This window comes from Sceloporus undulatus, unplaced genomic scaffold, assembly GCF_019175285.1.
Source record: "Sceloporus undulatus isolate JIND9_A2432 ecotype Alabama unplaced genomic scaffold, SceUnd_v1.1 scaffold_19, whole genome shotgun sequence".
Classification (NCBI taxonomy): Eukaryota; Metazoa; Chordata; class Lepidosauria; order Squamata; family Phrynosomatidae; genus Sceloporus; species Sceloporus undulatus.
The window spans coordinates 226,265-249,958 of record NW_024802941.1 but is presented as its reverse complement, the minus strand read 5'-3'; the positions used below and the strand labels follow the sequence as shown (position 1 = coordinate 249,958).

Below are 23,694 nucleotides of genomic sequence, written 5' to 3'. Positions count from 1 at the left end.
TAATAATAATAATAATAATAATAATAATAATAATAATAATAATAATAATAGGATTTATTTATATGCCGCCCAATCACTGGGAATCTGGGCGGCTTACAACAGAGGGGATAATAGACGGCTAAATAAACTGAGTTCCCTAAATTCCTTTGCATCAAAGGACTCTGACTAGTTCAGAAACAGAAGGTTTTGAGATCTTTCTCTGGCATTTATAGAGGTAGAGGAGTATGCAAGCTCAAAGCATCAGGAGATGTGTTCCCATAAGACTGTGCCAAGTTTAGATGTATATGGGATAAGCAGAACTGGTAAAAGATCTGTGCCTTTTGGTTAAATCTGAGGTTTGCCTGTAACAAGCTCTTTTAAAGCATAGCACACATGTCTGAATTTTGGATAGTGTGTTGAACTTGTAAAGGGAAACTTGTACTAATGTCTCTGAACTCAGTATTTGCTGCTGTGTTGTCATGGGTTCAAGACAGTTGGGTCTTCTTGCTCCTGATTTGCTGATACTGAATGTTATCATGCTTACCACAGTGGACGCATTTGCAGCACCGTCATCCCTGCCCCCTGGCTCTCCAGCTAAAGTGGAGTCTTCAGGTGTGATTGACCTGTTTGGTGGTGGGTATTACTCCTTCTCACCATTATAAAATATCACATTTCATTTCAGTTCCATTTTATTTTCTTCTTTACCAGCAGCTTACTTTTTAAAAACATTAAAATTAAAATTTTCTTCATGCAGTTTTGTAGCTGAATATGCATTCCATCTGTTTATCATAAAAATAACTGCTAGCATTTTTCATTCTATCACCTATCTTTGTTTTCTTTAACATTCTGTGCATGAAACAGCTTTCTTATTCAAGTAGCTGAATTATATTACATTCTTGCATTAGAACTTTTTTCAGTAATGCTTTTGTATGGTATGTTTATTTCTCTTGCGAGTTACTTAATATCTAAAATGTTGATAAGGAATGGTATTTAAAAACTTTGATATGGGAGAAGTGGAGGAGTTTCAGGGTGTAAAATGATGGCACATAAATGATGGCACCTAGGTAGGACACAAGGTCAATTCTTTTCACCCCTTCCTATGGGCCACTGATACCCCAATATTGCCCAGAAATATCTTCTTTTTATGGCTGTATCACAGTCAAAATGGTAACCAGAAGTAACATTGCATCACTCCCAGTCATCATTTTCTACAAGATATGACTAAATGAAGAGGTACTGAGTGTGAGAAGTGTGCATGTGAGAGTGGATTGATGGGGGGTTAAAAAGCCACAAAAGCAGGGCATACTGACTGCACTCTCCTGAACCCTACACTAAAATGTGAGCTGTCATGACACAAATTAAATTAATGCAAATCAATGACCACAGGTTAGCAACAATGATGGAGTGCTGTTGAGCATAATACATATTCTCTGTTGGCATGCCAGATGTTATAGTATAAGAAAAATGTTCTTTTTGAATGGATGTGGAACACATATCGGTAGAAGCTAGGCAAATATATATCACATTTATTAAATGGCTGTATATTGGAGACATATTTGGCAGCACATTCTTTTAAAGTCATTGAACTTTGATAGTACAAAATATCAAAGATAAGATAAGATAAAAAGCAGCCCCCAGCTCACATCTCCCGACTAGTGTAATACATAATTCCTACAACACTCTAGAAATGGTGGCAAAGTCTCAAAACAGGCACACATGCACACACCACGGCACTTACTGTGAGTGTAAAAACAATGCTCTTGGTGTCATATGCCATAAGAGCCATTTAAGCAGTCCACATTTGGTGGTTGGCTGATGTGTGCACATGCCTGCTTACTTTCTTTCAGTTGGAAAGAGAACATGTGGGTGGGCCTGAGTTCCAAGCACCTCTATCTCCTGTGGGCCCTTCTAAATAAGGGCAGTTGTGTGGACCAGAAGCAAGATACTACTTTGGGAAGGGCAATATGCACATTGTGGGAGTGAGTGATTTGACAAATGATAAAATAAAGGATGATAAAGAGCTTCCCACCTTTGGACTTAGCCCTCATCATCAATTTCTGTCAAGGAAAAGTGCCCCTAAATTACAGAATGGTTTCCCATCCCTAATCTAGATTGTAACTGAGTGATAATTAGCAGCTTCACTCTACCAATTAAGTAGGAAATTTCTTGTTTTGGGAATACAGTACTTTTAATCTGACTGTGCTTGGTTTCCATAGCAAGCAGTACTAGATGATTGTATTAGATTGTAGCCACATATATACTGAAAGTAAGGGCCCAAACAGACAGGCCAAAATAAAGCTGCTTCAGATCACTTTGTAGATATGCTGTTTAAATGACGCATGTGTCCTAAGAGGCTGGAAGGACTAGAGCACATCTTTGGTGCAGCTTCTGGCCTCTTAGGACGCAGACATCATTTAAACAGCATATCTCCAAAGTGACCCAAAGCAGCTTTATTTTGGCCTGTCTGTTTGGGCCCTAAGTTCCATTTAACACAATGGGACTTATTTCTCAGCAGATGTATATTGCATGGAGGATATTTCTTTGTGCATGGGCAATGTTTCAAGTTTCTTAATCAGCTTAGGGTAAAATGGATGGTCTTTTATCACATGGTAACTTAGGCCCGATTTAAACGGGACTTTGCACCGCCCCTGTCACTTGCTAGGGGTTGGCCAAGGAGGCAGCATCCATACCGGCCTCACCCCTAGCACGTGACGGGGGCGTCAAAATGGTGGCACCCTGTACACATGGACGCCACCATTTTGATGTGACAGACGCGTAGTGTCCACACATCCTGCCACGCTGATGATGTCACAAGTGCACCATTTGCGTACTCGGGCATTGCAAGCACGACACAAAAAGAACCCGCTTTTTGCGGGTTCTTTTTCCGCCGCCGGGCAGCCTCGCTGTTTGGCAGCTGAGGCTTCCCGCCGGTGGAAATAGAGGCAGCGGCAGACCGCCCTTTTTGGGCGGTCTGTATCCTGCCTTAATCACCTTGTGAATAGTTGTCTCTATTATTGTGCCAAGTCTTGAGAAGATCGTATCCATTAATTTCTAATCAGATGCAGAACTGGTTTACTAAACAATTTTACATGTACCCCACTGCAAAATTTTATCACTCCATAAAATGATCTGTATGAACCCTTCTTCCTTTGTTCTGGAAGTGCAGTTTTTGGTCAGAGCTGTTGTAGCACTTGACACTGTCATGTCTGTTTTACTTTGATCATTGCTGTTCAACCATGAAGAAATGGTATTTCTCCTGTTTGTAGTTCATGGTTATGTTCAACTCCAAACTGATAAATTAATATATTGGTTGTTTAAATTCTCTTGCCTTTTATTGCTGCCTCCTGGAAAAACCTATAGAAGCTTTTGGAAGTAGTGCTCCTGAATCCCAGCCTGCAACCCAAGCTGCTTCTAGCTCCTCTGCTTCTGCTGATCTATTGGCGGGTAATGAAAAAAATAATTATATGCTGTGCTTAACTAGAACAGGGTGGCTACGTGTCTTCATGGAACCAACTTTTCTGTACTCTGACACAGATGTTGGACAGCTGTTCAGAGAAGCAGAAGGCTTTGCCATTGGCTGTATTACAACACTGTTTCTAAGCAAATACAGCACTGCTGCACTCTCAACCATTCAAGTTGCAGAAGATGTCCCTGCAATGAATAGCCTAGAACTGCAAAGTAATGATGTCTGACGAATTCCTTTAGTCATACTGTGTTCCATGAAACTTCATATATATGGGCAAGTAGTCAATATCCTGTGATGTATGGGAGACAGAGAAAGATGTTTTATGTCGGACCACACTCCTTGGAGATAGAACAGTGAGGATGAGTTAAAATAAATAAAAGTTAGCAAATAAAAATATCTTTTAGAATAGGTTGAATTATTTGAAGCAAAGCTTACAGAAACAGTTGGGAATAGACCTGAAGTCAATTGATATGACCTTCCCATACAGCATCACCTACACTACCTATACACCCCTGAGAAGAAACTGAAGCATTGCCAAGTATGCCCAAGAACACTGTCATGATGTCTATTTTATCAAGGCTGCATTCTTTCTCACAGGCTTTTGCCCTCTAAAACTTGATCCATTAAGAGCCCACCATGTTTCCATTTTTTTATCCTGCCCAATAGCAATATTCTCATTAATTATTTTTTAGTAACAATAATGTTAACAAAAACAATGTGTTTTGCATAATAATTTTAATTCTGCTTTCTATTGAAGTAAACTCTGAAGGAAATTTGATTTTGTCTTCAATCTTGAATGCTTTAAAGTCTTGTACCTTCAAGCATTTAGTATTCATTTCATATGTTGGCAATGGCATCAGTTTAAGCACAAAGCAACCCTCATTTTTTTAAATGAATGAATAAATAAATTACTTTTAGGGTTGTATGCATTGGTGGCCTTCCATCAGAAGAACAAACACCCTGTCAATTCACATTTGCCCTTCCTCCAGCAAACCTTTATGTGTTCCTCACATTTGTTCCAAATATTTAGGGAATACTTAAGATCAAATTTTGGGGGCTACATTTGGAAAAATGAGAAAAGAAACTCCAGCTATGCAAATGCATATTATCCAGATGCAAATTTGTTCTCAAAGTCTTTTGTTTTTAGACATTTTGTACTAAGATTCACTTATATTTTAATTGTACCTGTGTGTTGTTCTTTTATATAGTAACAAAAAAGTATATTATTGTCTCAGCCACATACTTTCATCATCACACTGAACATGCCCAGGTCCTTCAACCTTTCCTCATAGCTCTTACTATCCTCATTGGCTTTTCCCAAACTCACTCTACTTCGTCTGTAGCCTTCTTAAAATGAGGTGCCCAGAACTGAGAGACTGGACCAGTGCAGAATATAGTGGGACTATTACCCCTTGACCTGGAAACTATGGTTCTTTTTATGCATACCAAGATAGTATTTGCCTTCTTTGCTGGCTCATGTTCAATTTATGATTAACAATAATCCCAAGGTCCTTTTCATATGTAGTACTGTAGAGCCATGTTCCCCAAATCCTCTACCTGTGCATTTGGGTTTTGTGGCCTAAATGTAGAATTTTGCATTTGTCTCTGTTGAATTTCATTTTACTATGCATTTGATTATGTGTTTTATTTCATTTTCTACATTTTATTTCATGTCATATTATTACATGTTTTATTTCATTTTGTTATGTGTTTCCCCCACTAAACTTTGTTTTCTGGTCAAGAGAGAAGAATGAATTACACAGTATTTATTGACAAGGAAGATCAATATTTTATATATAAATACCACAGTATTTATTGACAAGTATAGTTTATAGCAGAAACTTACATCCTTTATTCTATTCCTTGAGAGAGTTGCAGGATGTAAACAGTGTTCTGGATAACAAATTAATGTTTAAATGTTGGATTATAGTTTAAATGTTAGACTATGAGTCTGGAGACCAGGTACTGATTCCCAGCTTGGTCATGAAATCCACTGGGTGGCCTTGGGCAGGTTGCATGTTCTCAGCCTCAAGGGATAGCAATGGGAAACCTCCTCTGAACAACCTTGCCAAGAAAACCCCATTGTAGGTTTGTAGAATCATAGTTGGAATAGACCTCAAGGGCCATCCAGTCCAACCCCCTGCAGTGCAGGAACTCTCAATCAAAGCATACCTGACAGATGGCCATCCAGCTTCTGTTTAATGACCTCTAAGGAAAGAGACTCCACCACACTCCGAGGGAGTGTGTTCCACTGTCGAACAGCCCTTACTGTCAGGACGTTCCTCCTAATATTGAGGCGGAATCTCTTTTCCTGTAGCTTGCATCCATTTCTCCAGGTCCTAGTCTCTGGAGCAGAAGAAAACAAGTTAGCTCCCTCCTCAATATGACATCCCTTCAAGTATTTAAACAGGACTATCATATCACCTCTTAACCTTCCAGGCTAAACATACCCAGCTCCCTAAGTCGTTCCTCACAGGGCACAGTTTCCAGACCCTTCACCATTTTAGTCACCCTCCTTTGGACACGCTCCAGTTTCTCAATGTCCTTTTTGAATTGTGATGCCTAGAACTGGACACAGTATTCCAGGTGGGGCTTGACCAGAGCAGAATCGAGTGGCACTATACCTTAGGGACACCATAAATGGCAAACAACTTGAAGGCACACAACAACAACAACAACAACAACAACAACAACAACAACAACATCAACAAAGTGGGGGAAGTCCTTGATTCAATCAGCTGATTTTTCTGGTTAGTTTTAAATATTAATAAGCTGCTTGTCTGGTCCATGTCCAAATGAGGCAGCTAACAAGACAGCTGCATCGTATTATCAGTATCACCCCTATCTCTAATATGAGGAGTAATCTCTGTCATGATAATTATAAATTTGCTATGGGTTAAAATAGGGAATCTGTGGGCACTTTCAGATGTTAGTGAAATACTACTCTCATCATTCCTAACTACTGTACTGGTAAGGGTGTCTAGGGCTGATAGCAATTAAAATATAGCAACACAGTTCCCTGGTGTAGAATTTCTTCTACACCTCTTGTACATGAAGTCTCTATTGCCCACTGTACATATTACCCTTCTATGTTACTTGTAACCTCTACCAACCCTAATTTGAGTAAATCCAAACTATTTGCAGGAGCTTGATTTTTTTCCCCACCTTTACCAGATCTGGGGGAAAAAACCCAGACTGGCAAGAATGTGACAGCAGGCTACCCAATAAGGCCTATCTAATAAACTGTGTGTTGTTGTTGTTAACTACCCTCAAATAGATCCTGACTCATGGAGACCCTGTGGATCAGACATCTCCAAGCCCCGCTATCCTCCACTATTCTCTTAGGCCCGTTTCCTCCCTGAGTCTATGCATCTGGCATACGGTTTTCCTCTCTTTCTACTACCCTCTACCTTTTCTAGCATTATTGTCTTTTCTAATGAGCCGTACCTTCCTAAGTACGACAGCCTCAGTTTGATCATTTTAGCTTCCAAGGAGCCAATTGAAATGAGTCCTTGGTTGTTTATTGCTAGTCAGAAAGGCCAAGTAGGCCTGCTGCCTCAAAAGTGACAAATCCGAGTTTTACTGCCTTCCAGATTGTGCCTCCAAATTGTATGGGACTCTGCCATTTGTCTGTCTTTGTGCAGTATGAGCAAAATTCTTGTTCAACTTGGATCAGCAGTGGGAAGGCCTGCATAAGTCTCAGAGTGGAGTCACTATTCCCAAGTGATGGAGGCAGCTATAGACACAACAGCTGGAGAGTGACCACTGTTGTTTGTCCAATTAATATCATGCCCTCCTTGCCAAATTTAGGGATAAAATGGTTGAGCATTTATTCAAACTTCATTTGTTAGCCATTGCTACTTGCCTGGCTAGTGATGAAGAGGTCTCAGGCTGACCGAACGTCAGTTAATAGACTCAAGAGACAACATTGGTTTCTAACGTTCACAACTTTACTGATTTCCCTATTAGAGCCTTGGAGCTGTTTATATTAGGGATCCAGTCACTGGACAATGTGCCTGTTGAGTGATACCACCCCAGCCCATCCCCTGAATGATAATGGTAGTAACCAGGATCTTTGTGGGTACAGGTCATTGTGTTTCCCACTGCCACCTGGAGGTTCAACCAGCAGGCTCTCTCAAAGAGATCCATGAAGTAGGGTAAAGGAAATGTGGACCTCATTTGCCCCCCCCCCAAATAGGTACAGCCCAATGCCCAAATCAACACCCTAAAAGTTGAGACAAGTATAAAACATTAACATAACAAAATTGTCATCCCATTGCAATATGACTAAACCAGAATCTACATACACAGTTCAACTCAAGGGAAGGAGATTGGGGAAGGTGAACTTACAGATTTGTCCTGATGATGTAGACAGGACACTTGAATCAGTCCATCTCACCACATGTAGTCTTGACGTTTGCCCATCTTGGCTCTTAAGATCTAGCAGATGTGGCTTGATTGGGTGGGTCCAAGGGGTGGCAAAGTCCTTATAACAAAAAAGGGGGGGAGTACCTGCTGCCTTGTAGTGCACACTTAGCGCCATATACTAATATCCTGCTTTTGGGCAAGTTGCTTGAATGTATGGTGGTTGGGCAGCTTCCCATTTCAGTCTGGTTTCAGGCCCGGGTATGGTACCAAGACAGTTTGGGTTGCTCTGACTGATGACTTACTCCGGGGGAAGGACTGGGGAGTGCTACCTTGTTGATTCTCTTGGATCTCTTATTGGCTTTTGATACCATTTTTGATACCATTGATCAGGATATTTTCCTGGACTGGCTCTGGTGGATGGGATAGGAGGCACGGGGGTGCCACACGGTTCACTCTTGTCTCTGTTTTTTAACATATATGTGTCAGTTTATCATATCCTCTTTCTAGTTCTAGTTCTGCACACACCACATTCCAAAATTCCCTCCACCATTCATATGGTCATCCCCCCCCCCCCCCCCCCCCCCGGCCTTAGACAGCATTGTTCCGCTTGCCTTTGTCCTTCAACAACCATTGTTAAAACTGAACTTATCATCTCATCATCATACCCACAACTTTTGCATTTCTAGAGCTATCCATACAGACTGATTATAAATGTCCCTCCTTTGTATTTTGTATTATGAATAAATTATATAAAAAAAGTCCCTCCTCAGCACCAATCACTCCCTGCATCTGAAAAAGTAGACCACTTCTAAGAAAGCTTATGCTACAACTTCTTTGCACAGTTAATCTCAAAGGTGTTACAATATTTCTTTGCATACTGATATTCCAAACTAACATGGTTATGTCCCATCATTAGAGGAAATGTGTAGTGGGAGGACATGGGGAAAAGGCCTTTTCTGCAATGGCACCCTGGTTGTGGAATTCCCTCTTCTGGAGGCCTGACTGGCACCAAAATTAGCATCATTTCAGCACCCAGTTAAAACCTTGCTTTTTATTAATACCTTTGGGCCAAATTGATTTTATCCAGACTACACATGCTTTATAGTTTTATATGCCTGTTTTTAAATTGAAAACTATTTAACATATTTTAATCTTTTAGATGTTCGTAATTATTTAATCTTTTAAGTTGATTTTCTTTTAGGCCACCTTGAGATCTTCAGATAAAGGATCGGTTATAACTATTTTAATATATTTAAAAATAAATACAGGTCCCCGTGTAAATCAGAACAGAGAATTTCACATCTGCATTTTCTTTGATATGGTGTCGCATATCCTGTTGGCTGACGATTCCTATTGTTCTCAGGGAGCCGATCCTGGCCACGGGGTTCCATATCAGGATAGCATATCACAAGGCAGGAAAGATAGTGGCCCTGTGCCTCTGCCTTCTCACAAATGGCAAATAGGAGCTCCTCGCACATCTGAAGCTTCATTCACTGAATTTTGCAGAAAGTCCAGATTCCATTTTCTTCCATTTGTAGCCTTTTCAGGTTCTTCCACTGTGTCTTGTACCTCTCTTTCTTCCCAGATAAGGTCCATTAAGGAGGAAAGGGAAAATGGAATAGCAACGAATTTCCTCCATCTGGAAGCATTTTAATGTTCGAAAGGCATTGTGTATTAATAGTTGCTTTGCCAACAACAGTGATTTAGGTATTGACTGGTCTATTATTAGAGCTACATAAGTGTGTTTGGAGTTTATTAGATATCGTTGTGATGTGTGTCCACATTTCAGACAAGGAAATGAATCTCTGAGATATCAGTTAACACTACCTCCTCCCAAAAGCTGGGCAAGTAATAAGCCACATGGTTGATGGTGATTAGGAGAGAGTGGGATGGAATTGGAAAGGGATGTTCCCAGTCAACCCAGGGTTTAGGTTGTGTGTGTGTTTATGAGAGAGAGAGAGATGTTCATGTTCATTTGATGTTTTACTTTTTCTCCCTCTTTCATTTGTTAAAGGCTTTGGAGGTTCTTTCATTGCTCCGTCTCCATCACCTTCTCCTGTTACACCAGCTCAGGCTAACATACTACAGCCCAATTTTGAAGCAGCTTTTGGTGCATCACCTTCTCCTTCCCCTGGTGGTACTTCCTTTGATCCCTCAGGTAAGCAAAAGATTTCTGGGCACTTCTGCAGCAAAATGTTTGCTATTTTTCTAAAACGTGATGTCATAATTTCCCCCAATATACAAAGGATATTTAGGAGTTCTTGAAAGTATAAATACCTTTCTACCCTGTGTTTCTCTGAAATGGGTAAATGTTTTGTGCCCTAGTTCCCATGTGTAATTTGAACAAAAATTCCTTCCATTCAGTTATCTTCTGTAGGGGTTCAAGATAGAGCAAACGAAGGGCACATCGTCTCTTTCTGCATGTGCTTGATATGCATGCTCCTCTACAAGATAGTCCTATGATCACAGACTCTTTGTACTGTGTGTTCAGTATATGGATATGTGGTCTTGCTGTTATCGCTGAGCCTTTCCCAAGCGTGCATGGCGCCCAAAGTTAAATATAATGGAGTTCCGGGATGGTCTTCCCTTGACACAAAGCTTAATTTTTCATCACTGCTCTGTCGTTTCTGTTTGTATCTCTTTTCATTCTATACTTCCATGCTGGGGCCTTGCTACAAATTTGCAATTTGGGTGAGTTCTGCAACAGAATAAGAAAAACCAAATATTTTAGTATTGCTTTGCTTTATTTGATCGCTTGCCAGAGCATAGTACAACTCTGCTTATTAATATTAGCATGCAACTCTGATGTGAATAGTTGTAGTTACAACGTATATTGGTCTTAATTAGAAATTTCCATCTAATTAGGTATAGAGGGGTTATAATATGTTAGGTTCTAGTATATTTCCAAAGACTTGAAGCTGGAAGAACTGGGCTAATATGAATATTGGATTCTTCCCGAAAACTGAAGCAATACTTATTTTAAAAGGCCATTATTTCAGCTGTTTTTACTGTTAAGTGGAACAGAAGAACTTGTATAGGGTGCTTAGAAGATTGCATTTATTTTTCCAGTGTCCTTACAAAGGCGGAGGTGAATTTTAAAAGCATAAATATCACTGAAGGTTAATGGGCTTGTTTACATTTCTTTCCAAGGGGTTCTTATCCCACAACAGCTTCTTTGGCCTTCTTCCCTTTGCTTGAGTTTTGCATGTGATATATTTTCCAGATAGAGGAGATATTCACTATATTCAGAAGCCCACTTTCTTTCCGATACTACCAATATATTTTGTTTGCAAAAATTACCTAGAACTATCCCAAGAAGAATTGTCCATAAATTTTTGCGATACATGTTGTATTGAAATTGGAGAATATAAACACTTGGTACAGAAAAAGTTTAGGGTGACATAGGTCCAAAACACACTGTAAAGATAATCAAGTTTGAGACCTCTTTAACTGCCCTGGCTCAGTGCTAGGGAATCCTGGGAATTGTAGTTTATTGTGGCACCAGAGCTCTCTGACGGAGAAGGCTAAATGTCTCACAAAACTACATTTTCCAGAATTCCCTAGCACTGAGCCAGGGCAGTTAAAGTGGTCTCAAACAGATTTATTTCTGCTGTATGTTTTGGACCAAACTGAAACTTTTTAAACATACAAGTCAGCAACCAGAATTTGGCTGTATATTATCCCTAAACTTTCTCTTTATCATTTGTAGAAGCTACATTTGCAATTGCTCAGATATTGTTCCTTCCTTCTCTCCAGAATTGTCCCAGAAAGTGAGACCAAGAACAAGCTCTAGATATTTAAACATGTAGATGCCATAACTGCTGCATTCACATCTCATGTGAAAGTAGTCTGGTAATTACTGTTTTGAAGAAAGGCATTGAAATTTCCCATCCTATTATTATTATTATTATTATTATTATTATTATTATTATTATTATTACAATAAGACTATAAGTAGGAGTTTTCAAAATTTTAAAAAAGAAAAATAGGGATTCAATTCTAGGGAACACTAGAAACAGACAAAGGCCTAAACAGCCACTATGCCATACAGTTGTTCTAGACAATAATGCATTATGTTCAGGATTGGTGTATATTTTTTTGTGTTAGCCAAATAGTAAGCATGCCTTCCATTGGCATTACTTTGACATTAAGATCTGTACTGATTGGTATGTGCTACAGAGTTCATGATTTAACCATATACATGTGTGTTCCCTCAAGATTACATATGGGACTTCCCTAAACCATTGTTTTTCTTAAATCTTCAGTGTTTGATGGCTTAGGTGACCTTCTTATGCCAACCATGACACCATCTGGACAATCTCTGTCTGCTTCAGGCACAGCCGCTGCTGCTTCAGCTGCAACCAAAGGCATTGGAAGCGATCTTGATTCATCGCTCGCAAACTTAGTAGGAAGTATGTGGGAAATGCTTCTAGGGTTGAAAATGATTGTTTGTGACCTATGACATACTGTACTAATAAGTCAGACCTGGGCTATAATGTCTTCACTTATTATGCATTTTTTCAGGCATATATTCCCTCTTTATAAATACTGCAACATGATGTGTATAGGAAGACAAAGAGATTAGGCCTTCATTTGTTCTGTAACAGGAAATTCCTGTTCTCATCTTGAATTTTGGCATTCAGCTGCAGGATTTTATCCTGCTGAGTTAGCTTGTTACCTAATAAGCAAGTGTATAATTTTTATGTTTTAAAGGAATAGATAGTAAATGGTGAAAGAGTAGTCCAGATTCTAAGTGAAGAAACCAGAAAATTATTTTGTTGATTCATAGGCTGTCAGTTGATGCAATCTAAAAATAAGCTTTATTTTCTGTTGTGATCTTTGTCAATTATCATTGACAATTTAAGAATCAGTTAAATGTAACCAAGGTTATAAGAAGATGCTCTAATCAGATAGAAATGGCACCTTTATGCTCCTTCCATGTCAGAATTCTATTGGGATTGATTGTGCATTCTATTGATTGATTGTGCATTTTCTTAACAGTTTTTGATAGCTAAATAAATGCTGTTTCAGTAAATCAACCTTACTGGTTCGGTGGGCTCTTGCGGGCTCAGTGAACTGTTGAACATGCATTGACAGGGTATGTTTATCTGTGAACTAAACAACTAATTATGCCATTTATTACATTAAAGAAGTTATCAAATTATGTATTCATCTTTGCAGATCTTGGAATTTCTGCAACTGCATCGAAGAAGTAAGTAACCAGTAAAATTAAAGTTTCCAATGTTTCTGTTTTTCATTGTCTTACTTTCCATCTGCAAACCTTCTAGCATAATATTGTAATTAGTCAACACTAATAAAAGAGAGTGTTCATATCCCCACCATAACTCCAAGGTCATGAAGCTACAGATGCCTGAAACTTGGCATGCATGCTTGCATGGGATATGCACCTTGGGATTACTTGTTCTTTCTAATTGGTTAATTAATTTAAACTAGCTTGTAGCCTTCAACACCATCTTCAATCACTAGTCCTAACCATTTGAGAGGAAGAAGCAGTCATATTTTTTGTATCCATTTCTTTAGTGGACTTGTAGGCAGCTCTCTCTAAGCAAGAGGCACAACAAGAAAGATAGAATGCTGGGTATGATGGATGCCTCTCCTGGCAGGACCCCCAAACTTTTAAATTTAATAGAGTCAGTATGTAGCCACATTGCAGAAATAAAGCAGCTTGACACCGTTTTATCTGCCATGACTCTCTCCTGTGGAATCCTGGAATTTGTAGTTTGTAGCCATATTCAGCCTAGTCTGTTATAGAGCTCTGGTCCCTCAGCAAAATACAAATCCTAGGATTCCACAGAACAGAGTCATGGCAGTTAAAGTAGTGTCAAACTGTTATTTTTTAGCAGTGTATCTACACCCTCAGAGAGAAGGGTCCTGGTGCCTGTAATAACTGAGAGAACGCTAAGCAGTGGTAAGACTGAACAAGAACCCGGGTAAAGGGAGAGAAAGACCAGTGAGAAAAAAGGATTAAAGGCAGGATGAATAGGTGAAAAGGAGTGTTGGGTGGCAGAGGGAGAAGAATCACTTGGATGGGCAGCTAGTGAAAGGGAAGAAAAAACACCTGGGTGGATAAGAGGAAATAAAGAGCACCTCAGTTGGTAAGGAGAGGGCAAGAGCACTCAGATACATGGGGTGAGGTGGGGAGCCCCGGTTGGATGAGGAAAACAAATGACCATGGTCATTGTATGCATGTGTGAGGAGGGAGAAAAAGAGGCAGATGGGAGGGAGAGGACATGAGTGGCATACAAGTATGGCTAAGGGATTTCAAAACTGTGTGAATTTCTACTTTTTGTTGTTGTTGTTGCTTTTATAAAATTATGTTTATCTCTAGTCTTGCAGTGGTTTTACATTTCTTCACACTGGTTATATAGAAGGGTGAAAAACAGAATGGTCTTCTTGGCAAAATTCTGAGTACCAAAAGGTGTATTGACGGAAAGGTTACTCCTTCTACAACTAAATGAAGTGCCATAATTCAACATGTAAAAGTTGACAGATGGCTGTGTTATCCCCATTAAAGAATATTCTATCATCGAAATCATAAACTATAATAGTCAGTGGTGAAGGAATCTGACTTAAGTTTACATTTTTGCTCCCTTTGTAAGATTACTAGCAGCACTCTCTGTCATTGTCTCTTTTAGGGGAGACCTTCAGTGGAATGCTGGGGAGAAAAAGTTAACAGGAGGTGCTAACTGGCAACCAAAAGTGGCACCTGCAACATGGTCAACTGGTGTTCCTCCCAGTAGCCCAATGGTATGTATTGGTTGCCTTCTATCTGCAGAGAATCCAATATCAAGTATGATTGGAGACTATTATTACAGCAGTAAATCCTTCCTGCTGCAATGAGCAAGACCAAATTTTCTCACCCCAGAAAATCTGGTATTATTGGTTGGCTTGTCTGTTGCAAAACATGAAGTATGTTTTTACTAATTTTATAAATGTTTTAAAGGAAATGTATATCCCATCCTGCAATTGTTTATATAACACTGTTATCATATAACCTATTTTAGCAGCATGACATTTCCTCAAGTGGGAACATCCTTTGGTTTTATGCCTAGTGCAGTGTTAGGTCTCTACTTGTCATGAGCAATGATTTCCAGGATTAGGCTGTTCCTAGTGGTAGTTACATTACAATAATAACTGAAAATTGTGAGGCTACAAATTGCAGTTTTGTCTTTGAGCAACTGACTGTTTCTAAGAAAAAGATTTAAAACTATTTTAACAAAATATATATCATTACATATTACAAATATTTTCTTGTGCAACATGATGTGATTTAAGTCTACAGTAGTTAACAATAATATGTGGAATGCCTTGATGTAGCAAGGCTTTTTTCCCCTTACCAAAATGGTTGATTTGGCCTTTCTTTAGGACAGGAATGGGCAAATGTAGGGACCAAACCTTGTGCCTTGAGACTCTTTGGGAGGTACATGGATGGTCAAAACAAACAAACAAACAAACAAACAGAAAAACTATAAAGTGGCCAGAGGTCCATTTCAGGCTCAAAAAATTGTTTTTTTATGTTGAGTGATTGCAGCCTATTTACAAGATGAACTGGGGAGACGCTGGCAAGGGTTACCAATTATCCCGCAGCCCCCCCGGCTCGGCTCCCTCCGACAGGAAAAGCCCAGCGAGGGAGATGATTGCACTCCCTGCAGCCTCTCTTCGGCCAGACTCTTTCCCCACAGAAGGGGCCTGGCGGAGGAGACGCCATGGAGGGCAATTGCCCTCCCAAAAGACTCTCCTCAGTCAGGCTCTTCCCTGGGGAAAGAGCCTGGCGGAGGAGACGGCGGGGAGGGAGCACGATCGCCCAAAAGCCTCTCCCTGGCTGGGCTTCTTTTGCGGGGAAAAGCCTAGTGAGGGAGACGCTGGGGAGGGCACACGCTCGCCAGCAGCCTCTCCTCAGCTGGGCTGCCCACTCAATCTGACCCTCAATGTATCCACGGCTCATATAAAAATCCATATTTTTGGCCCTAAAAGTTGACCTCAACTTATACATGAGGTATACTTGTACACGAGTATATACGATAAACCCCAGGTAGAGTTTAGTTCTAAGTAGACTTTCAATCAGGAAACGTCAGACACTTAGCTTATACTTTGTAAACCGCTTAGGGAGTGCTTAAGTGCACTGATAAGCGGTATAGAAATGTACTTGCTATTGACATAGGCCCGAAACAGGCGGGCTTAAAAAGCCAGCTTCCATGTGGCTTGAGGGCATGGTGATTACATGACGCACACCCCCAGCCCACACGGAAGCCGTGCTGAGGCTGCACTAGGGCCACCTAAAGCAGCCCAAGAAGGAACAGATCTTTTCCGCTTCTTTCCACAGTACATTTGTGACCATGGCAGTGGGTGCCCTTGGGGCCGCACTTTTTGGTCACCGTGGCCCCGGGGCAATCGTGCTGGGAGTGGCTTCTGTCCACTCCTTCTTGTCTGTCTGTTTTGCCCCATTATGTTTAAATCAGTTTCTGATTTAGTAACAAACAGTTGATTTGCCAGATTTTGGAACAATAAATTTAATGACAGTATAAAAGAAGAAAAAAAAACAGGTTTATTCTGCATTAGCCAATCAGGCTTTTGAAAACAGCATTAAAAGGAGAAACAAACAGCATAAATCCAGACATAGATTAAATAATATAATTAACTTAATGATATAAACATGCAAAATGTGTCTATCATTATATATACAATATCTAACATATTTTATCATTAAATGGACTAAAATTCTCTCTCTTCATCAAAGCTAGTTTAATATACTTAGTATACAATAAAATCTTCTAATTTATTTTATGTGCTGTTATGTTGCTTTTTTTTCTGATGAATTTATATAACAATGATTGAATCCAGAGTTTTTATTCTACTGATGTCTGCTCAGAACGCTCCTACCTGTAGAAAATGGCAGCAGTGAGGAATCTTTGTTGATTCTCCCCTTGGCTTTGCAGTTCCCAGTGCCCTCCCCTTCCCACTCCCTTAGGGTCTCACAGCCCTCCTAACCAGATTTCCAAAGCACATAAAATAATTCATGGGGAGAGGTGGAATATTGTTGCACATTGTCTTTTCCCTCTTCAGTCAACAGAAAATCTCCAGGGAAGATTCCAACCACATGATGTGTTTTTGTTATATCTAATCCATTATATCTCCATCATCCAACCATCTCGATATATAGTTTGTCTTATGAGCATATGTTTTTATAATAAAATCATCTAAATCTATCCAGACTATAGTTTTAATAATTTTGTTTTACTTTGTGTGCTATAGACAAATAATTGATGCAATTGGAAAACTAAACTGAAGTGCAGACCAATATTAAATTATGCTGGCTCTTCCAAAAGTATCAATATTAATTATTATTAAATATATCCAAGCTACAACATTACATGGATTGTGGATGCGTAGGTTCTCTCTTGACACAAGAACCCAGCAAAGCATACAGATGTTACATGCATTTAGTCAAATGTGCATAGACTTAATTCAAACATTTATTTGAGTATGTGGAGGCTGGTAGCAAGGACAACAAGCGCACTCCCAATACATCCACCTCACTGTTTCGATCATACCATAGAAATGACTTGTTCTTTCTAATGACTCTTTAGCCTGTGGATCTTTGTTTCAATTGTTAGGATTCTGAGTATTTGGTTTCACTTGGTGAATTTCAAAAACTGCAGAGGGCTTTCTGTTCATAAAGCTGTGCGTAGATAGTATCTGTCCCAGTTTGTGCATTGTTAGAGAATGTTCTCTCTACTGGGAATATCCACAAAGTGTTTTCTTGGAAATGAATGGGGTAATACCTTTTCTAGTAGAAATGTTGTTATAGTGCATGGTGTTTGATTTCTATGTGCAAATAATTTGCATTTAGAGCAGTGGGAATGTGTTCCCAAGTAAATGCCTAAAAACCATAAAGGCACCAGATTCTCTGTGATACTGAATGCTAAGCAAGGTTGGAATGGAGATTCGGTTGGTAAATATCAGGTAATCTAAGCTATCTTTCAGAGGAAGGCAATGTCAAACTACTTCAGTATTCCTTGCTTAAGAAAACCCTATGAAATTCATGTGGCCACGATAAGTCAACAGAAAACTTGAAGGCGCACATTTTAAATGTATTAATACCAGTCTGTGAAGAGAGTGATGGGTGACTCTGTGTGTGTATTAAAGACAGAAAAAAAAGACAACCGAACCATGTTAATTTTTTTTAATTAGATATTTTCATTGTGAACAAACTAACTTGATTATTTGCAATTTGAAAGCATTTAATACAAGTAATCAGTTCTGCATAACCTTATCTTTAAATAGGATAAGAAAATGGCAGAGTGGACTTAAACACTCAGCACTGAACAGTATCTTTATTTTGGTATTAAGTACTAGGTTGCTATTTTTAACAGGGTTACATTTTTAGAAATTCTGTAATCAGTTGGTGGCTTGTGTTTTTTTTTTCCTTTTGATTTCCAGACAGGATCCGTACCTCCAGCAGGTGCTGTCCCCCCTGCATCAAGCGCCGCTCCTGCACAGCCTGGATCAGGATTTGGAATGGTCAGTGAAATTTTATAAACTACTCATATTTGTTTAAGACCAAACACAATCACAGAAAGAATTACCACCATGTCTCACTTCACCTAGTGACCTTTGATTCTTTTTTGAGTTACTTACAACCAAAACATTGTATTCTGTTTTGCTTTGTTTTTAAGTCAGCATTCTGTGCTGAGAGAAGCAGAAATTACCCATTTACTTATATGGAACCTTGCTTAGTTTGCCTAATTTGTACATGGCTTGAGGGGACAAAAATTCTGTAGGTTTTCCTTTGGCAACACACCTCCCACCACCATTGCATTACCCCATATTTCTGACAGAAAAAAAACCCATCAGTTCAGGCATTTCTCACATATTTAAGATTATCTTTCTCAACCTTGAAGGGATCAAATTTCCTTTTTTTAGAAAGAGAGTCTCTGGATGCTGAAGTGCAACCAACACACTTTCTGTTCTTCTGGTTGCAAAATATATATGGCAATGCCTGGAATTCTCCAGCAGAAAACATACAACAGTATGGAAGTTTTGGCTCTTGAGATGTCATATTCTAATTCCCATCAGCCTTTATGAACATGGCCAGTGGTCAGGGATGGTGGGAATTACAGTCCAAGAACATTTCAAGGACTACAGGTTCACCACTCTGACATGGGACAACGCTACCTGCACCCTACCTTGCACCCTACCTTGAAAGAGTATAAAAGGAAATGAAATTAACTCTTCTGTTCAAATCAAACTGTGCATATTATGCTCAAAGGATGGAGTATTGCACACCTGCTATGCTGTGACCTAGTCAGATCCACAGGTTGACAGTCCAACAACTTGCTGTGTTTGTACTGCAGACACCATTAAGTGTTCTCAAATCTTTTCCAGCAACCCCCTGGAGCAGGTGTTCCAATGATGCCACAGCAGCCTGTTATGTATGGACAGCCTGCAATGAGGCCACCATTTGCAGCAGCTGCAGGACCTGGTGCACAAGTAAGAGAGATGGATTTATGTGCATAACTTAATGAAAAAAATATAAAATTAGCCAAGCTGTTTAACTTCAACCACCACCATTATTTTCATATGGATTTTGTATTCTTAGTGACTACTTTTATAGTTTTTGTTCCAAGAGGATCACAGTTTAACCCACTGTTCCAGAAGATTGTGGTTCCTTCTGGCTGTGTATATGTAGATGTATGTGACAAAGTCCCTGCATAACACTTTTTTAAAAAGTTAAATCCGTTAGCTAGAAAGGATCTACACCTCAACCTTAAAGGCTAAAGGAAGTTTAATATAAGGAAAACCTCTTTTTCATATAAGCAGCAGCTGTGTCCTGTTGAATTTTATTGCGATAACAGTAGTAAAAGAATAATACTTCTGTTTTAAAGCAAGGCACACAGTGCACAGGGGCTGTTTAAAGGGGAATTGTGCTTCTGTTTGGCTTTCAGGAGTGCTATTCTCATTTAAAACAATATACTCCCCACACACTTTAGTTTTCAGCAGCCATTTAGGGGGAGTTACCACTATTGCACTACTGAATTTGTGCTGCTCTTGGATATGCTTAGCTCAAAATGCATCCAGTGTAATTAAGGTAACATCTGTGGAACAGGATGTAAAGTGAAAACAACATTCATTCACTGAATATCCTTTGCATCTTTATTTTGATGAAGTAGGATCTTAATATTTATTTTGTCAGTATGCCCATGCTCATGTTTTTCTCTTTTTTTCCTTTTGTTGCTGTTCTTGACTGATGGAAAACCTGTTCAGCTGTCTCCGAGTCCCACACCTGCTACTCAGAGTCCCAAGAAACCTCCAACAAAGGACCCATTAGCAGATCTTAACATCAAAGATTTCTTATGAACTATTTATGGTATGAGATTGCTTCTTATGTGCTCCACTGGAATACAGTCAAAACTTATTCAGTAAAGCTTATTTATTGCATTCCTCTGGCATTTCAGATGTGACTCTAAGCATTTTAATTTTGAAAATTTTAGTAGTCTGCTAAACATCCTTTAAAGCTTTATTTTTATCTACAAAGGTCATTTTGGATCATTAGTTCACTTTAAAAAACCTGTCTTCCTTTCCCTTTTCACAACTGCATACATCCAGCCCTACCCCTTGCAAGCAGTTCCACAGTCTTTTGCCAAGGAGACATAAAATTGCAAAAGAGGTTGCAGTGCATTTTGCAGAAACTGACATTTTCAAAATGCCTGTAGGTGTGCGAAATCTCATTTGATATTTCTCTTTATTGAGGGCCAGTATGTCATAGTCATTCAAGTTTTGGACTACACTCTAGATACCAGGGTTTGATTCCCAGGTGGGCCATGGCAAACCCCCTCTGAACAAATCTTGCCAAGAAAACCACATTATAGGGTCACCTTAAGGTTGCCATAAGTCAGAAATGATGTGAAGGCACACAGAACAGCACTTATTATTATGAAACAAAAGCAGGCAGAGAGGTGGGATTCCTTTTGGTGCACTACATGTAAGGTTGCACTTTTTTCCAGGATGGTGCAGCCATAGCAAAGGAATGCAGTCACAGTCTGCTAGGTCCACATAGCCTGTTTCTCCGGTAACTGACTTCATTCATGGTAGCTGACACCTTTTTTGCCCTTCTGTGAATGTTGTTGTGCTTGTGTAGCATGCTGACAGAATTTTGGCCAGATTAACAAAAAATATAAAGACAAAACCAGGGGTAGTTCACAGTGTAAATACTGAGAAAAGTGAATGTGTTCTCCAACTTGGTCATTCTACAAGATAACAAAGGTACACCTTTCAGTAAACCTGCTTCTCCTATTCAGAGATGTACTTCAACAAATTTATTTGACTCATTTCTTAATTATAAATATATGCTTTAAAAGGGACTATCCCATGGGCTATCAGTTGCTTATAATTATTGAAGTCCTGAAAATATAGGAGTTCTTGAATAATCTTTCCTTATACCTCTTCTCTGGATGCTATAATATTTAATATAACAATAGATTGTTCATTAGCTAACAGAATTTTAATAACATATACATTTTAATAGTAGACTTGTCCTGCCCATGTTAAACTTAATTCTAGCCACCTCTTGACATTTACCATTTCTGAAATATTTTGAGTGGTTGTGACCCATTTCCACTATATTTTCTATTCATATCTCAAGATGTTTTATCCTAGAAGATTTTCAATGAACCTTATAAACTGTTATTCCAGTCACAGTTTAGTTTGTTTCAACAGGGTAAAGCATTGATTCAGAAATGTCTTGTAATCTGAATTTTCAGAAAACATGTTGAAAAGTACATTATTTTTAGGAACTTCTTCTTCAGGGATAAAAAAATATGACCATATTATTTGCATAAAGATACCTTTTCTTGAAAGCACATTCTCTCTATATATGTGAGTGGGTGTATGTGTGTGTGTGTCATTTCTGTTTACATACATTGCTAAATATTTCTAATTCTGTTTCCTCCTTCCCATCTGTAGTTTTATGACAGGATAATTGAAGATGCAAGTTTGGAATCAACAAAGAAGAATTTTGTTGCTCAGAATTTCCAAGTGAGCCACCACTACCAAACCCAGTGCTTACTCAGACTTCTCTCCTACTTCCAAAACGTGTAGCACAGCTGTGAAAGTGAACATTAGGAATGTGTACTATATTAGTTGTTATCCCTTCTCTCTCTCTCTCTCTCTTTCTCAGTTTGTGTACTTGGGTTATTATTTATGTGTTTTACAACTTAAACAATGGATGTATGTTTCTGATGCCTTCTTAGTGCTTTTCTGAACCTATTTCAATAGGGACTGATTATGCAGCTGTTGTGTGTGGTGAGCCATATGGAGCGATGTGTCTGTGTTTCTGGAAGTCTCAATGTAAATAACTGGCAAACCCTCTAAATCTTCCTCTTTGAAGTCCAATTTCTCTTGTATACCTGTTATACAAAACAATAGTGTGATGATGGTAGTAAGAAAAGCACTCTTCAATCCTACAAATTCTTTTTTGTGTGGAATACAATTTTTTTTTCCAAATGCAGAATTCTCAAATTGTTGTGGGATATGTTTTATTTTTGTGGCACTGTATATGTTAAGTTTAAATTATAATTAAAAGTAATATAAAGAAAAAAATCCCATTTAATGCATCTTCTATGAAATTACTTCAAGAAGAATTAAGAAGAAAACAACATTATATTGTCTTTTGCTGTCATTAAAAAAACAACAGCTTTTTTGTCTGTCCTTTTAAGTGCACTGAAAGTGAGAGGGGAGTTTCTAGCCATGCTGATGAAGAAACCCAAACATGGTGGAGCAAACATTTCAAGAATTGTCAGGATAATCAGTGTATCTACTGGCAAATCCTGAAAACTGGTTTTTATTTTATTTTTATTTAGCTCTTACATGCATCGGTTAGTTTGGTGCTTCTCTATATTTGCCTTAGACTAGTGTTTTTCTATCCCCATACAGCACTGTGTATTTTCTGTACTGTTCGTGATTAGAGGTCACACTAAACTGGAGAACTGCACCCTTAACTGTAAACAACAACAAAAAGTATTCTTTTTACATTTTAGTTTGTTCTCTCATACTGTTCGTGCTGATGGCTTGGCTTAAGATTTTTGACTCCTTAATAAGGTCACTGTTGATCAGTGTTACAAGTGGCTTGGCAGCTCTTTGTAAAAGCATATTAGGTTGGAAAGATGTTCACCAAAGTCTTTCAAATTAACTATTTAATCAATATATGGTACCATTCTTAAGAGGTGGCTGTAAACTGAATTTATTGTGGGGATAAGATACACTATAATGACAGAGAGTTAGAGAGAGAATTTCAAAATGGGTTTTCTTTGTATTTTGTTTTGAGAAAAACCCAGTGCATGTATACCCTCTGAGATGCAATAAAACACCTTGATCAAAGTCAATTCAAACATAAAAGCTGTCTCCTTTAATTACCCAGAACCATTTACATTGTGTTTATAATACAAAGCACAGTTACTGTTTTTATAGTTCTGAAATAATTGTTGGAAGTGTGGATGTTCTTGCAGTTTGTTATAAAAATGGAATTAAGTCATATAAAAAGTACACCAAATCCCCATTTGAATTTGGTGGAATTTAGTGGAATTCTGGGAAACAGGATGCTGGACCAAACTGCAAGAGAATTCTCTGAACTGTTGTAAGAAATGCTACAGTACTCTGCCAGTATAATGCTATACATGTTTATTCAGAAGTGGGTTCCATTGTTTTCAGAGGACTTTTGTCCAGTAATTTGACTGAAGGAAGCCCCCTGTTTATAAAGCCAGGCAACTCAGCCACACCCATAGTTCAGACCAGTAATTCCCAAAGTGGTTGGTACACCTCCAGGAGATGGTGGAAAGGGGCAGGGTGTGTGTGAAAATGGGCCT

The 23,694-nt window shown here is 38.9% G+C and overlaps 1 protein-coding gene across 11 annotated transcripts in view; it reads left to right on the top strand.

Annotated features, from left to right (window-relative positions):
- Nucleotides 1–23,214, top strand: part of LOC121917460 (clathrin coat assembly protein AP180-like) — an 87,892-nt gene extending 64,678 nt beyond the window's left edge. For 7 of the 11 annotated variants that reach the window (XM_042443444.1, XM_042443442.1, XM_042443445.1 and 4 more), the window contains 10 exons: nt 529–612; nt 3,340–3,423; nt 9,828–9,971; nt 12,079–12,225; nt 12,995–13,025; nt 14,470–14,581; nt 18,275–18,355; nt 19,220–19,324; nt 20,099–20,201; nt 21,797–23,214. In XM_042443444.1, coding sequence (XP_042299378.1) covers nt 529–612; nt 3,340–3,423; nt 9,828–9,971; nt 12,079–12,225; nt 12,995–13,025; nt 14,470–14,581; nt 18,275–18,355; nt 19,220–19,324; nt 20,099–20,191 — 881 coding nt within the window. In that variant the 3' untranslated portion in view covers nt 20,192–20,201; nt 21,797–23,214. Of the gene's footprint in view, nt 1–528; nt 613–3,339; nt 3,424–9,827; nt 9,972–12,078; nt 12,226–12,994; nt 13,026–14,469; nt 14,582–18,274; nt 18,356–19,219; nt 19,325–20,098; nt 20,202–21,796 lie in introns of those variants that run through there. The other 4 variants (XM_042443448.1, XM_042443451.1, XM_042443449.1 and 1 more) reach the window with 3 other exon arrangements.
- The last annotated feature ends 480 nt before the right edge of the window (nt 23,215–23,694 follow it).